Genomic DNA, 13,073 nt, shown 5'->3' on the forward strand with positions numbered 1-13,073 from the left:
AGCAATATTCAGGAGATGGAATTTCTAGAAATCCTCCATTTCCTTTTCTCGTCCTTGACGGTGAAGGAAGCCAAGGGGTCAAGTTTTAGACGTGACCATGTCGTTTCTGGACATTACCTACATAAAGACTACACTTTGCCACAAAGCTTTCAAAGCTGTCTTGGGATCATGGCCTGAGGTGCCAAAGGTTGACCACCCCACGTCGTGTATCTCAGTGAACAAGCCTGAGAGCAGCAAACCTTTCGTTCTCTCACGGAAGCAACATTTTATCCTGATCTTCAATTTAATCAGGCTGTGGTATTGCACAACTTACAAAAGTCTGATGCGAACCAGTCCAAATGTTTGTGAGTGCTTGCAGCAGCTTCGGAAGATTCAGGAGGCGGCAACTGGTATCACTGGCGGTGGCTAGACTTGTGATGTGCTTTTCCGTAACGTCGCTGGATGAAGTGGTGTGGCCCGGCTACGAGGCCAAGTCAGTGGATTTGCGGTTCCAAATGATCGGTAATTAGCATATACCTTCTAGCTTTTTTGTAATTGATGCACATCCTAAGTCAGTATGAAAATGTCCTGTTTGAATGTCTTGAGCTTAGCGGGCGCTGATCCCACCCTCGCACGATTCTGGCATCGAGGTTACCTCAAGCCAGCCAGATGAACAAAAAGCATTTTGACCAGGCATTTGCCACCTTATGTTCGTTCTTTCCCGAGTAGGTCTCAGAACTTTGTCGAGAATAGACGGTGGCAGATTAGTTCGAGTATGCCTCTTCCTACCTACGATCTCGTGATGCTATTTCTCGAACAAGCACAACCAGCATTTGGCTGACGCTGATGCCCTCGGGTTTTTGATGCCTCCTCAGCAGTGATAGCGTATACTCGCGGTCCCTTCTTCTCGAACATAAGCTATTGCGAAATATGTGAAAGTTTGCTGAGGGGCAAGAGCATCTGCTACAGAGACGCAGAGGTCTCACGGATCTGTGATCATGCGGGTTGGCATGCTGGGTCCCTTCCTGCTGTAACCCAATCTCAGTAGTCGGTGAACAGGGGTCACACGATACACCCTGGAACATGGTCCATGTGACACTACTTCTAATAGCATAGATACGGGACCGATATTCAAAGCATGCCTTCAGGTTTGGAGATCCGGAGAAACGCGGAGATAGACACGGATGTATGAGATTACGAGAGCTGGAATGTGCTGAGGCGGCTATTGTCACTTCAGCACTCAATCAGTATCACTCTGTTGAATACAGGAGATTGAGGGGCCAATGCTCGTGGGTCAGCCGTCTGCATGGCAACTCCAAGTAAAGCTATTCCGAGCGCACGGCGAGCTGCGGGAACTCAGATGACTGAGACTCTGGATGAACACCATGGTCAGGGCCACGGATGGGTGCGTTCCCATTCGTTCCCGGATCCCAACTGCTGCGGCGTTGTGGGGTTTTCCGATGGAACCAAAAACGTTGGAATAACTCCATCTGCTGATTGCCTGGCCAGCGTCGTGAAGCTGATAGTTGACGGCCAATATCCTCATACGACGAAGTTGATGTTTGTGAACCATTTCCGTGCTTCTCGTGGCTTTTCCGCCTATGGCTTTTCCGTGATGACCTTGGCATATTGGGAGAGGCGCATGGGGGTGCTATGGAAAACATGTCTTTCGACGCCATCAACGCCAAGCTTTTGTGAGTTGGGTGGCAGGAACTAACAGGGGACCACGATGGCGGGCGCGTTATCGCGCGCAGATTGTGGTGAGTACTGACCTTCAGTCATAGAACCCTGGTAATTGTGATGACTGGAAGGTAGGCCTTGAACGTTTTCGACTTCCTCGTCGATGAACAGTTCTCTGACAGCGTTGAACGACATCTGTGTACAATGATTCAGGTTCTAGGGAGAGCCACATAGTCGTGAAGCGTAGAGAGGCATCCGGGGCCGTGTGAATCAACATTGGCTTTTGACCTTGGCTCTACGGCAGCCCAGAAGCCTGAGAGGCAGGCCAAGGTGCTAATCAACTTTAGTCCCCGTCCGCCGAGACTTGAAAGGGGCGCCTCCGGACTAAATATGCGAGTCCTGGTTCGGGATGCGAATAACTCTTCAGGAGCCTTGGCCTGCTTTCCTTTCCCCGCACTCCGCACTTCGCACTTCGCGGAAAAGCCGTCGTACCCCATGGGGGACGCAAATGGTTTCTCCACCGATTATGCTCATCTTGCTCCGCGCTTGTTGACCCGAGGAGATGGCTGCGAACGGCTTGCCGGTCGAACGAGGGTTGTAATTAAGAGCTGGGGTCTGAAAGTATATATCTGTGCTTCTTCGGACCTTGATCCATCGTTGCGTCTTCAACTCGTGGACTCAGAGGACCGCCAGCCTTCACTTTCAAACCTTGAAGCAGGATCGCCGGCCGGAAACTTGTCCAACCTCGAATTATTCCCCCAACTGCTCCGCACTGCTTCTTCAGCAACTTTTCTCTTCCCTCTTCAAAGCGGGTACTTTTTCAACAAACAAGACAACAATGGCGCACAATGCACATGGCGAGAGGCCTGTCTCTTCACAGGAGAAGGTTGCCGTCAACCAGATGGAACACGTCTTGACAACCGACGACCCTGCTCTGATGAAGCAGCCCGTGATTGAGAAGGTAGACGAGTTCGGTGCCCATACAAAGACAGACCCGAAAGAGATCGCCCTTGTGAAGAAGATTGACTGGTACATTCTGGTATGCCACAAACATCACACATTCCTCTCTAAGACGGCACAAGTCTGACGGAAAATCAACAGCCTATTCTATGGTTGATGTACTTCCTCAACTTCCTCGACAGGAATGCGATGATTAACGGCAAACTCAATAATTTGGACGACGACCTAGGCCTCAAAGGCAAGCAGTACAATACCTGCGTTTCCATCCTTTTCGTCGGATACCTTGTCGGCCAAGTCCCTTCCAACATGATTCTCAACCGGGTTCGTCCCTCGTATTACATGGCTGGTAAGTCGCTCAATATACAACGAGCGGAGCAATTACTTACTGGAGTAACCTCAAGGTTTCATGATGGCTTGGTCTGTTGTGAGTCTATTGACCTACAAGTGCCATGACTTCGGGACGATGCTGGGTTGCCGCTTTCTGCTCGGAGTCACCGAAGCCCCTGTAAGGTATCCTTCCGATTCTCGATATGAAGCTATCACCTAACATAAGGTGACAGTTCTACCCTGGTGCGCTCTACATGCTTAGCATGTTCTACACCAGAAAGGAAGTCTCAACCCGCATGGCTATCTTCTACACCGGCAACATGGCAGCCAGTGCTTTTTCTGGGCTCATTGCAGCTCCAATCTTCTCGGGAATGTCAGGTGTAAGGGGTCTCGCTGGGTGGCAATGGTAAGTGTTCCTTTATTCATTCCCTTCCTCTTCTGCACCAAGCGAAGTGATCTTGAGGGAGAACTTAGCTAACCCTTGTGATGTAGGCTCTTCATTATCCAGGGAGCCGTCTCCATTCTCGTCGCAATTTTTGCCTTCTTTCTCTTGCCCGATAGCCCCCTCAAGACCCGCTGGTTGACCGAGGAGGAGCGTCAGCTTGCACACACCCGAATCTACAACGATACCACGGATCGTCGCGAGGGTACTAGCGTCTGGACGGGTCTTCGGGAGGCCTGCGCTGATTGGCGGACGTGGGTCTTCTGTCTCATGGACAACCTCCACCTCTCCGCGAACGGATTCAAGAACTTTTTGCCTGTATGTGCCTCATTTCTCCAAAATGCCTAGTACTTTTTGCGAACCTCAGACTGATATTTGACACGCAGACTGTTGTCAAGACGCTTGGTTACAGCACCACCGTCAGTCTCGTGCTGACCTGCCCGCCCTACGTCTTCTCCGCGTTCTTCTCTGTTCTGGTCCCTTGGTCATCTGGAAGATATAACGAGCGCACATGGCACATTACTATTAGCAAGCTCATTGTTTGTATCGGTTTTGTCATGGGAGTTTCGTCACTCAACATGGGAGTTCGTTACACTGGTAAGAACCCCTGGCCTCATCTCACTTCCATCCTTGCTCCATTTGCCGGTGCTAATTCTGTTCAACAGGCATCATGCTATTCGTTGGAGCCACATACGGTGTAAGTAGTCAAACAATACGTCCGTCCATTCTGAACATGAAACTAAACGACTCATAGGTGAACAACTTGATTCTGGGCTGGACCTCATCAGTTCTTGGTCAAACCGACGAAAAGAAGGCAGTCGCCATCGCCATGGCCAATACCCTCGGAAACGCAGCCAGCATCTACACTCCCTATCTCTGGCCAGACTCTGATGGGCCTCGTTTCTTGCCTGCCATGCTTGCTAGCATCGGGTTCTCTATCGGAGTTGTCATCTGCGCCTGGGGAATGAAGTGGGCTTTGATGCGCACCAACCGGAAGAAGAGAGAGGCTGACCCTAACGCCTCAAACTTCTACGTCTACTGAGTAGAGTGATAGATCACGGCAGACTTCAGGATGGAGATGCATGGAAAGATGGGAAGTAGAAGTCATTACTGTGGGATCCACTCAGTATGACACTCGAATAGTAGATGTAGCAGTTGAATAATTTACAAGTCTCATCATCTTGGACCATGACTGTAGCCAAACCATAATATGCCTGTCTGAACGGCCAGTGCTACCAATACAGTCCAGCACTTTACACATTTGGTGATCAAAACTCATGAAGAGGGTGCCGCGGTTCCCAACGCTCCCAAGGTAACTGTAGAACACGGTGCATCGTACGTGCTGGGTTTGACAAACTGTGGCTCAGGATTGTTGTCAAGTGCCAGAAGTATCAGCGACTCCTCCTTCGGATCGAACTTCGGCCACCCGAGGACCGAACTCAAGCCATCCGCCGGATCATTGGCGAAGGCCGTCCATGCGCTCTGCATGAGTGCAGTGGTTTTCTTCTGCGGATCGGACGGGGGAATTCCACTCACGTCCCCTGAGGCGCCGAAGATCATGTGCAAGTCGACGCCATGGTACGCGCCACTTGTCGGGAAAAGTCTTGTGTTATCCCAATCTCCGAAGTAGCGGTAGACCCACGCCGGGACTTCGTTATCTGAACGGGCCTGGCCCTGATGAGAGTTCGGACACGTGAAGGATTCTAGTAGAAAGGATTCGACTTGCGCCTGAGTCGGGATAACGCCGTTGCCGTACGCCGGAATTCTGTAGTATCCATCTTCGTTATGGTTGTTCCCAAAGAAAATCGGCTATGATTTGAGTATTAGCTGCTGGCTTCGGGAATTTGACGAAAAAGATGAGGTGATAGACAAAAAGTGCTCACCAGCTTGGCAAATTGGCCAGATTGTGTCAATGAGACGTAGTCAGGAAAGACAATTTTGTTGTCCACCGAAGGATAGAACGGCGGAATACCACGAAGAACGCTGCTGGATGATGCCGGCCTGATAGCAGCGGCCGCAGCTTTGATATCCTCCCATTTCCGACTTCGCATGCATGCCATGGAATCGGTGGCATTAGTGCAATTCACAGCCGCCACCACGGTGTTCCAGTTCCGCACAGTCACATTTGGGTTGTTGAGCGGGAAGCTGAAGGCATTACCAGACGGTGCGATGAGGCCCTTGACGATGGGATCTTTGATGTAGGCATATGACCAATAGTCCACGGCGACACCTCCGGAAGACTGACCCGCGATGATGATTTTTTTCGGGTCACCGCCGAAGCCGGCAATGTTGTCGCGGACCCATTCCACGGCCGCGCGTTGGTCCCTCAAGCCGAGATTCTGGGGCTGAGCCGGGGCACCCGGGAACCCGAAGATGTTGATGCGGTAGTTGACTGTGACTACGACAACATCTTGGGCATCCGCAAAGTACTTGCCATTGTAGAAAGGGCTGTTCGTGTTGCCAATGGCAAAACCTAGAGAATCCCGTCAGTGGGAGGCAAAAATTGAAGCATCGCCGATCCTAATTACTTACGTCCACCGTAGAAGAAGACAATAACCGGTTTGGCGGCGGTTAAAGTTTTATCTGTTGGCTTTGTCCAGATGTTCAACGTCAAGCAGTCCTCGCTTTGAGGCGTCCCTGCAGCAGAAGCGAAGTAGCCAATGATGCGCTGCGCTTGGGTTGTCATGTTCGGGTAGTCGACTTGGCGAGAGGGCGAAAGTGGACAGTCGAAGCCGAAGTGAGATGCTTCGAACGACTCATTACCTCTGAATCTCTGCGGTGGAGCGAACCGCAAGTCGCCGACTGGAGGTTTCGCATAGGGAATCCCGAGAAACTCGAGAACATCGGAGCTGTTCGACGCCGGGTGACCGGTAATCGGTCCATTGGAGGTCGGCACTATGTGCAAATCTGTGGCATTGCACCTGACTGTTGACGATGCAGTTGCATAACTGTCGCTCAATGACAGGATGGCCAAGCTCGTTACTGCCAACAGAGAACGCATTTTGTGGAATGCTAAAGGAAGAAGCGAACTAAGAGCGCGACGAATCGAGGCATCATCGTTTTCTGGTCTTTATGCTGACGGATCTACATCTCGCTTACTGAGGTTTTCTGCCCCTGTATCTTCCATAGATGATGGCGGTCCTCCGCAGGCTAATGCAGCTTCCCCATGCCACTTGTCCACGCCGCTAATCTTACCACGGAAGCCATTCCCGTGGCTAGCTTCATTGCGCCGATCGTATCGAACGGTGTTACCCACCAATATGCACAAACTTGTGGTGTCATTGGCTGAGTTGCAGTGGCCAAGATCAAGGGTTCGATGCCCAAAGTACTCATGAGAGAAGCTTGCCAACGTCTCTGGGCCTCCGAGTGAGTCTGTCGTTGGAAATGCATGGAAATTCAGCAGATCGATGTCAGGAAAGACATGTCATGAGAAGATTCCCATGGCTTGAAATGCAATTGAACTTGAGGCTTCATCGACATTGCCATAGAAGGGAGTTTATCAGCCATGTAAACTTAGACCCCACATGTAGCGACAAAGTACCAGCCTTGCACTAAGTATTTCTCTTCAAGTCAACCAATGTGCAATGCCAACATGCAAGATCAATTGCAGAAAACTGAATTGAGAGATAATAGTTCATTTCCGGTATAAGACGGACACCTTCTATGTTCCGAAATACCTCAAGCACCAGACCCAAAACCCAATACTACGCCTTGAGACCCATCTGGCTCGTGTCATAGCCGTTGGCTTCAAGATACTTCTTGAAACGAACGTCTTCGTCTTCCAAATGCTTCGGAGCCTAGTGAACGGTTAGATGGATCCAGCAGAAGAGATGAAATTGAAGACCAAAGGCAACTTACGTCGGGAATCAGGAACCACACACAAAGAGTACCCACGACCGAAATGCCACTCCCGATGAGGAAGATCGCCTGCTGTCCCTTCAACTTCTCATCAAAGCTCGCAAGCGCCGCACTCAACGCAGTCGTGCCAATAGCAGCCCCTGCCTTGCCTACGGCGGCAGCAAATCCGAGGAAGTGACCTCTAAGCGGTGTAGGGAAGGACTCGCTCGAGACCAAAAAGTTGCAGTCTCCAGGGCCAACAGACAAGAAGGTCTGGAAGAGGCCGTACAAGGTGACGAAGAGCGGGAATACGTTATTGAGCTGAATCATGCTGCCGCCAATGGCGAATCCGAAGACGCAGACGATGGCCCAACCCAGGGCGTAAGTCTGACGGCGATCAATGCGGTCCATCAGTAGCGCGCCGATGAAGGCACCGGGAAGGGCAAATGCATTAATTAGGGCGGACCAGCCGATTGACTGGATCATTGTCTGCTGGGAGGAGAAGCCGGAGACAAGAGTTGGTGCAAGAAGGTTGAAGGGGTATACAACGGCGTCGTAGAGGAACCATGCGCTGCAGCATCCAAGGAGTGGTTTCCAGTAGAACTTGATGGCGAGACGATACGGAATGTTGCGCTGAATGGCGTGCTTCTGGTACTGCTGTGAATCGACGAGCCGTAAGCGGAAGAAGAAGATCGCCAAAGGGAGCTGAGAAGATGGTCAGTTTACTCCCATATACTTGGAAGGTTAGCACCCGTCGAGCTGGGTTGACTGACGAAAATTCCAATTCCAAAGCAAATGCGCCAAATTCCGTCACTTGCTTGACCATTATACGCAGCAATGACAATCAAAGAGACGATACTAGATCCGACGAAACCAGAGATGATTGCGGCGTTTGTGGAAACTGCGACGAGCATTCCGCGTCTCCTGCGCATGGCCTCTGTGCTGTCGGCACACTCCAGAGCCTGCGAGGTGCAGACTGTGTACTCTCCTCCTGCATTGCTGTCAGTCTTCAACCTCCCGTTACGGCCAGCTAAGGTTGCTTACCAGCACCGACACCCGCAACACCGCGGCCGATTACCATCATCCAGAACATTCCCTCAATGGAGGCTCCATGGGCAGCAGTAGCAATGACGATGCCCTGGCTGGCTATCAGTAATAGCTCTCGATAAGATAAATCTCCTTTGACCGATCATATCGAAGGTGTCAACGAACCAAAACCAAGAAGAGAGTAGTCAGAATGATTCCAACTCGCCGACCAAACTTGTCAATGCAAAGACCGAAGATGAGCATGCCAAAGATGTCGCCAATGAGAATGGAATTAGAAAGCCTTGTCTTCACGGCAGTCGTCATCTGTTTCGGATAACTGTTGACATTTGTCAGTCAAACGTTGACTTCAAAAAGAAATTTGTTGCTCATATGGCAGACTCACAGCTTAGCCAGAACGGTGTTCATGTATCCGATGATCTGAATGTTGTAGCCATCGGAAAACAAGGCGACACCTTGGACCAGCACGTCGAGCTTCCCAGCGGTTCTGGCAGGAGTAGGCTCTTGAGATGACGCAATGTCACTCTCGGACGATACCATGACTCCGACATCCTTCTTGGTTGCATGGTCAGTCGTGTCGAATACCGAGGCTGGCGTGGACTCCATGTTGGATGACTTTGTGGTCGACGATGACTTAGAAGTATGCTGCAACAAAAGCACCGAGCGCGGTTTGCCTGGTTATAAGTACCGCGAATGCATGATGTACGCTGATTCTGAGTGCCTCGCAGACTACCACGTGGAATCCTTGTTTCGAACCAAATTCTTGGGACGCGTATGGGTCAAGAAGCCATCCACTCGAAAACTCAAGCTATTGCATTCCTTCATCTAGGCTCTCCTTCGTACAAAAGCATTTTGCCGAACTATCGGCATTAAGAAGGAAGAAAGCAGTTGCCTCAACCATTCAATACGTTGTCTCGACCACGTGCTCCGGCATGAACACCGCAGTCGAGATCGGGGCCGAAGGCTAAGTTAACCGGAAGATGTCCGAGATGCGGGAGCCGCCGGGTGCACACTGGAGGAATAAGTTGTAGTCGCCTCACCTTATTCAGGCTATATTTTCTAGATCCATTACCAACTACGTTTCTGACGCTGTAAGAACAAGCTTTGATTAGTGTGTGAAGTTTGTGCTCGGAGCTTGGCCGTCATATTTTCCTCCCGGTGGATCTCCGCCTTCGGGTGAGAAAACTTGTCATCCCACGGGCCTCGGACGCCCACGTGGTGAAATGCGATCGTCTAAGACGTCCATCGGAGTGGGGTCCCGACGCCGCGGCCCACCGGTATGCTCCCGGAGGCGACTCTGCTCATCCGGGAAGTGATAAGGAACATTTTTCAGTTGAGAAGATGCACTTGGCTCGGGATGACGGCCTGACAGAGTCCATAACGAGGTTGATTGTTCCCGGCCATGAGTGACGGCACTGGCATTGCACGTGTGTTGATAATTGGAAGTCCGCGACGTGGTGATGGGGAGAGTGTTCATCCTTCAAATCCACTTCGAGTACCATGGCCGTGGTTCCGGGTCCATAGATTGAATAGGCAGAAAGTCTAATCTTGAGCGCCCTTTCTTGGACGTTCGCCTTTGTCAACGTCTGGGGTCGATTTGTCAACTCAAACTCGGTGTATGGTCTCGTGAGTTTGACAGGCTTGGAACACATCTCATCTCGAGTCTCGTCAACCTAGCAAATTCACAACTCTATCAGAGCGAAGACTTCGATATGGTTCTCACTCGTGTCTTAGACGCCATTACGGCAGTGGCAGCTCTCAGCCTTAGGTTGTTGGCAATCCTGTTCACAAGATTCGTGAGTCTTGACATGTGTCATATTTTCCCTTGCCCCTTATGAATCGATGAACCGTATTCTGACAAGCAAATAGCATCCACTTGGAAAGAGATATCTCAATCGAATCTATGGGAGTTGCGCGTTGTATGCAGTCTCTCTAGTTGCTAGGCTCCTGTTGCCCAATTCACGGCGGGCCTCTAGGCAACAACACCCATGGCTGCTTCTACTCTTGGGTTGGGTTAACCGGTCATCGCCGGTTACATCCTTGGTCACGGTCATGTTGAATATCCTGTCACTTGGAGCCGTATGGGACTTCATCTACAGAGGAAGCGTACTCCACCAGAGTCACGATCTCTCCTTCTCTCGGATGGGCTACATGGATGAAGGTACGGCGCGGATCGTTGTAAGAGCGCCAGCTCTCCATACAAACTACGTCAAGATCAGTTGGGCGCCTTCGGAGGGAGATGACCAGGTTACTAAGTCGCAGACAATCGTCATCGCTGATTCCAATGATCATACCGGGACGTTTTTGCTTGAAGGGCTGGAGCCAGACACGCCGTACACCTACACCACAAATGCCAGCCATGCCGGATCTTTCAGGACTGCAGCCCTCTCGCCAAAGCGATGGAGTCTCATCTCCACAAGCTGCATCAAGCCTTTCTACCCTTACAACCCCTTGGATCATGGCTTGCGCATCAAAGGACTGGAGTACTTGGACCGGCATGTCTCGGCGAACCAGCCAGACATGATGCTCTTCCTGGGCGACTTCATCTACATCGACCTGCCAGTGGCCCTCGGCTGGACTCCAGAGCACTACACCACAGCATACCGTCAAGTCTATGCCTCGCCCAGCTGGTCACCCGCGCTTCGATCTGTGCCGTGGCTGCACGTCTACGACGACCATGAGATCATCAATGACTGGGCGGCGAACGAGACAGGTCTCTATCAGTCCGCCATGAAGCCATATTGGTCTTATCAAGGGCACGCGAACCCTCCCTCGCAGTATGGCGTCGGCAAAACGCACTACACCTTCCGCCGGGGCGACGTTTCGTTTTTCGTCCTAGACACGCGGCGCTATCGATGGGCTGAAAACATGGCGGACGGGCCTGAGAAGACGATGCTTGGCGCGGCGCAGCTAGCGGACCTGCGAAAGTGGCTTGAAACAGAAAAGTCGTGGAAAGTCGTTGTCAGCAGCGTCCCGTTCACGCGAAATTGGAGGGGCCCCGATTCGGCCGATAGCTGGTCGGGATATCTGTGGGAGAGAGACATGATCTTGGAGATGATGAGACAAACGGACGGAGCTATCATCTTGAGTGGAGTAAGCTGGTCTCTGTTTGATCGACCCTGCCAAAGATTTCAATAGTTTGCTTGAGCTAATTTTTTGCTTCTTTTTGACTAGGACAGGCATGAGCACGCGACGACGATCTTTCCGCCCACTAGCGACAAGGGTGGTAAGTCTGTGATTGAATTTTCCACTTCGCCCTTGAACCAGTTCTATGAACCCTTCGATCGGTTCCATAGACAGATTGAGGACACAGACGTCTCGGTGTATTCGCACCCGTGGGGAAACTCAAAGTTTGGTCGGGTGTCGTTTGACACGTCGGAGGAGGGCCGATGGACGGTAGACTATGAGCTTATCGTTGACGGGCGTCAAGTGTGGAACTACACGTGGGAGTTCACCAGGTGATCGACTGCCTCATTACCGAGCCCGTGGAGTCGAAGGATCATCAAAATGTGCACGCGCAGAGAAGTAGGGGTTTGGCTTGAAAAGTTTGCATTCATCGCGGCTTCAACCCGTTAAGCCGGCGCTCCTCGCTTTGCCTTGGAATATCCTTGCCAACCGAAAGTCCTTCCGATCCCTTGGTCTTGCTCTCGTCCTCGAAATGTTTTCCATACCCGTCAAAAAGAATCCTTCAAACGCCCACTTCCTATCTCAGTCTCCGCCTAAACTCCTCATCGCTGTACCCTAGATCGCATGTCTGAAAGCATGCGTAGAATTGAAGTTGAAAGTCGATCGTAGTGTGAGGCCCTCAAAGATTGGGGGCCAAAGCTGCGGGGCAGAAAGTGAACCGTCTCGAACCCGTGTCCGACAATTGAAAACGGGGCGACGTTAATTGCTCGTGTTTGGGTGTGTCGTGTCAATGGAAGCGCCGACTCTTTAGACAATGGGCTGCAGAACATCGCCTTCGGGGGCAATGGCGGGCTCGTCTCTCTCAATGTTGCCGTGAACACCGGCTCTGGCGTTGAGGTTGTACTCGTGACGAATGATGTTGTTCATCGGGGTGATGGCAGCCTGCGTAGCTCCGAAGAGGGCCGCGGCGATGATGTAAGCGATGGATGTCTTCATCTTGTCTGTGGGATATTGCGACGCTTCTCGCGGTCTTTTCAAAAGGAAGGAATGTGTATATTTGTCGAGGTCAACTCGAAGGCGAGGCGGGACAGCTCAACCGAACACTCTCGTCGATGTCGTAGGGACTGAAGGACACGAACACAGGAACTCGAAACGCTTTGATGATGGCCGGATGAGGGGGTCCCCGAGGCTTATTAAAAAGGCCCGGCACGGCACGGCACACCAACAGCCACGGATTGACGTGACTGTATGAGTGTTCTGTGTCTGTACTCTGTAAGATTGTGACAGTCTTAATCAATCATAAAACCTTGAATGTCTTGAAGTGGAGCCAATGAGCATGAGAGATTCGGATCTTCGGACGGTCATTGCAGGAAGGTGTGAGCGGGATCAGCTAGACTGACTCGCTTAAGGAAGCTCGCCATGCACAGAGAGATTTGCAAAAGAGACATGGAAACAGCCCTACAGTAAATGTTTGCTTGGCCTCCAGCTGTGCCTCTTTGGCCCTGCCTCCCTTCCTATCATCAATGATGTGCCTATCTCCCACGGGAGTCTACGGTGTTGTAACCCTCGGCTCTTTGCACGCTGCCCAGGGATGGCGTGACTTTGCTTATTTAACTCAAGATTGGGCCTAACTGTTTCAAGTATACGCAGATACGCACGGCGCAGGAGCATGGATCGC

The 13,073-nt window shown here is 51.4% G+C and overlaps 5 protein-coding genes across 5 annotated transcripts; 2 read left to right on the top strand and 3 right to left on the bottom strand.

The window, feature by feature from the left end:
• Positions 1–2,497: 2,497 nt before the first annotated feature.
• Positions 2,498–4,430, top strand: CPAR01_07153 (MFS transporter; the record flags this gene model as incomplete). Its single annotated transcript, XM_060491423.1, has 8 exons — positions 2,498–2,698; positions 2,761–2,965; positions 3,021–3,124; positions 3,180–3,352; positions 3,439–3,706; positions 3,775–3,985; positions 4,054–4,085; positions 4,143–4,430. The coding sequence occupies 8 exons, from the start codon at positions 2,498–2,500 to the stop codon at positions 4,428–4,430; spliced, it is 1,482 nt and encodes a 493-aa protein (XP_060350297.1).
• A 233-nt stretch (positions 4,431–4,663) lies between these two features.
• CPAR01_07154 (carboxylesterase) lies at positions 4,664–6,389 on the bottom strand (the record flags this gene model as incomplete). The annotated part of the gene is made up of 3 exons (XM_060491424.1): positions 4,664–5,197; positions 5,272–5,861; positions 5,921–6,389. 3 exons carry the CDS (start codon positions 6,387–6,389, stop codon positions 4,664–4,666), a joined length of 1,593 nt encoding a protein of 530 aa, XP_060350298.1.
• Positions 6,390–7,092: 703 nt separating this feature from the next.
• CPAR01_07155 (uncharacterized protein) lies at positions 7,093–8,875 on the bottom strand (the record flags this gene model as incomplete). The annotated part of the gene is made up of 6 exons (XM_060491425.1): positions 7,093–7,185; positions 7,247–7,930; positions 7,999–8,216; positions 8,270–8,363; positions 8,438–8,588; positions 8,655–8,875. 6 exons carry the CDS (start codon positions 8,873–8,875, stop codon positions 7,093–7,095), a joined length of 1,461 nt encoding a protein of 486 aa, XP_060350299.1.
• Positions 8,876–10,321: 1,446 nt separating this feature from the next.
• Positions 10,322–11,731, top strand: CPAR01_07156 (PhoD-like phosphatase; the record flags this gene model as incomplete). The annotated part of the gene is made up of 2 exons (XM_060491426.1): positions 10,322–11,362; positions 11,444–11,731. The coding sequence occupies 2 exons, from the start codon at positions 10,322–10,324 to the stop codon at positions 11,729–11,731; spliced, it is 1,329 nt and encodes a 442-aa protein (XP_060350300.1).
• Positions 11,732–11,822: 91 nt separating this feature from the next.
• On the bottom strand, positions 11,823–12,391 carry CPAR01_07157 (uncharacterized protein; the record flags this gene model as incomplete). Its single annotated transcript, XM_060491427.1, has 2 exons — positions 11,823–11,921; positions 12,209–12,391. 2 exons carry the CDS (start codon positions 12,389–12,391, stop codon positions 11,823–11,825), a joined length of 282 nt encoding a protein of 93 aa, XP_060350301.1.
• Positions 12,392–13,073: the final 682 nt, after the last annotated feature.

The sequence above is a fragment of the Colletotrichum paranaense genome (genome assembly GCF_030867605.1).
Source record: "Colletotrichum paranaense strain IMI 384185 chromosome Unknown Scaffold_5.1, whole genome shotgun sequence".
Lineage (NCBI taxonomy): Eukaryota > Fungi > Ascomycota > Sordariomycetes > Glomerellales > Glomerellaceae > Colletotrichum > Colletotrichum paranaense.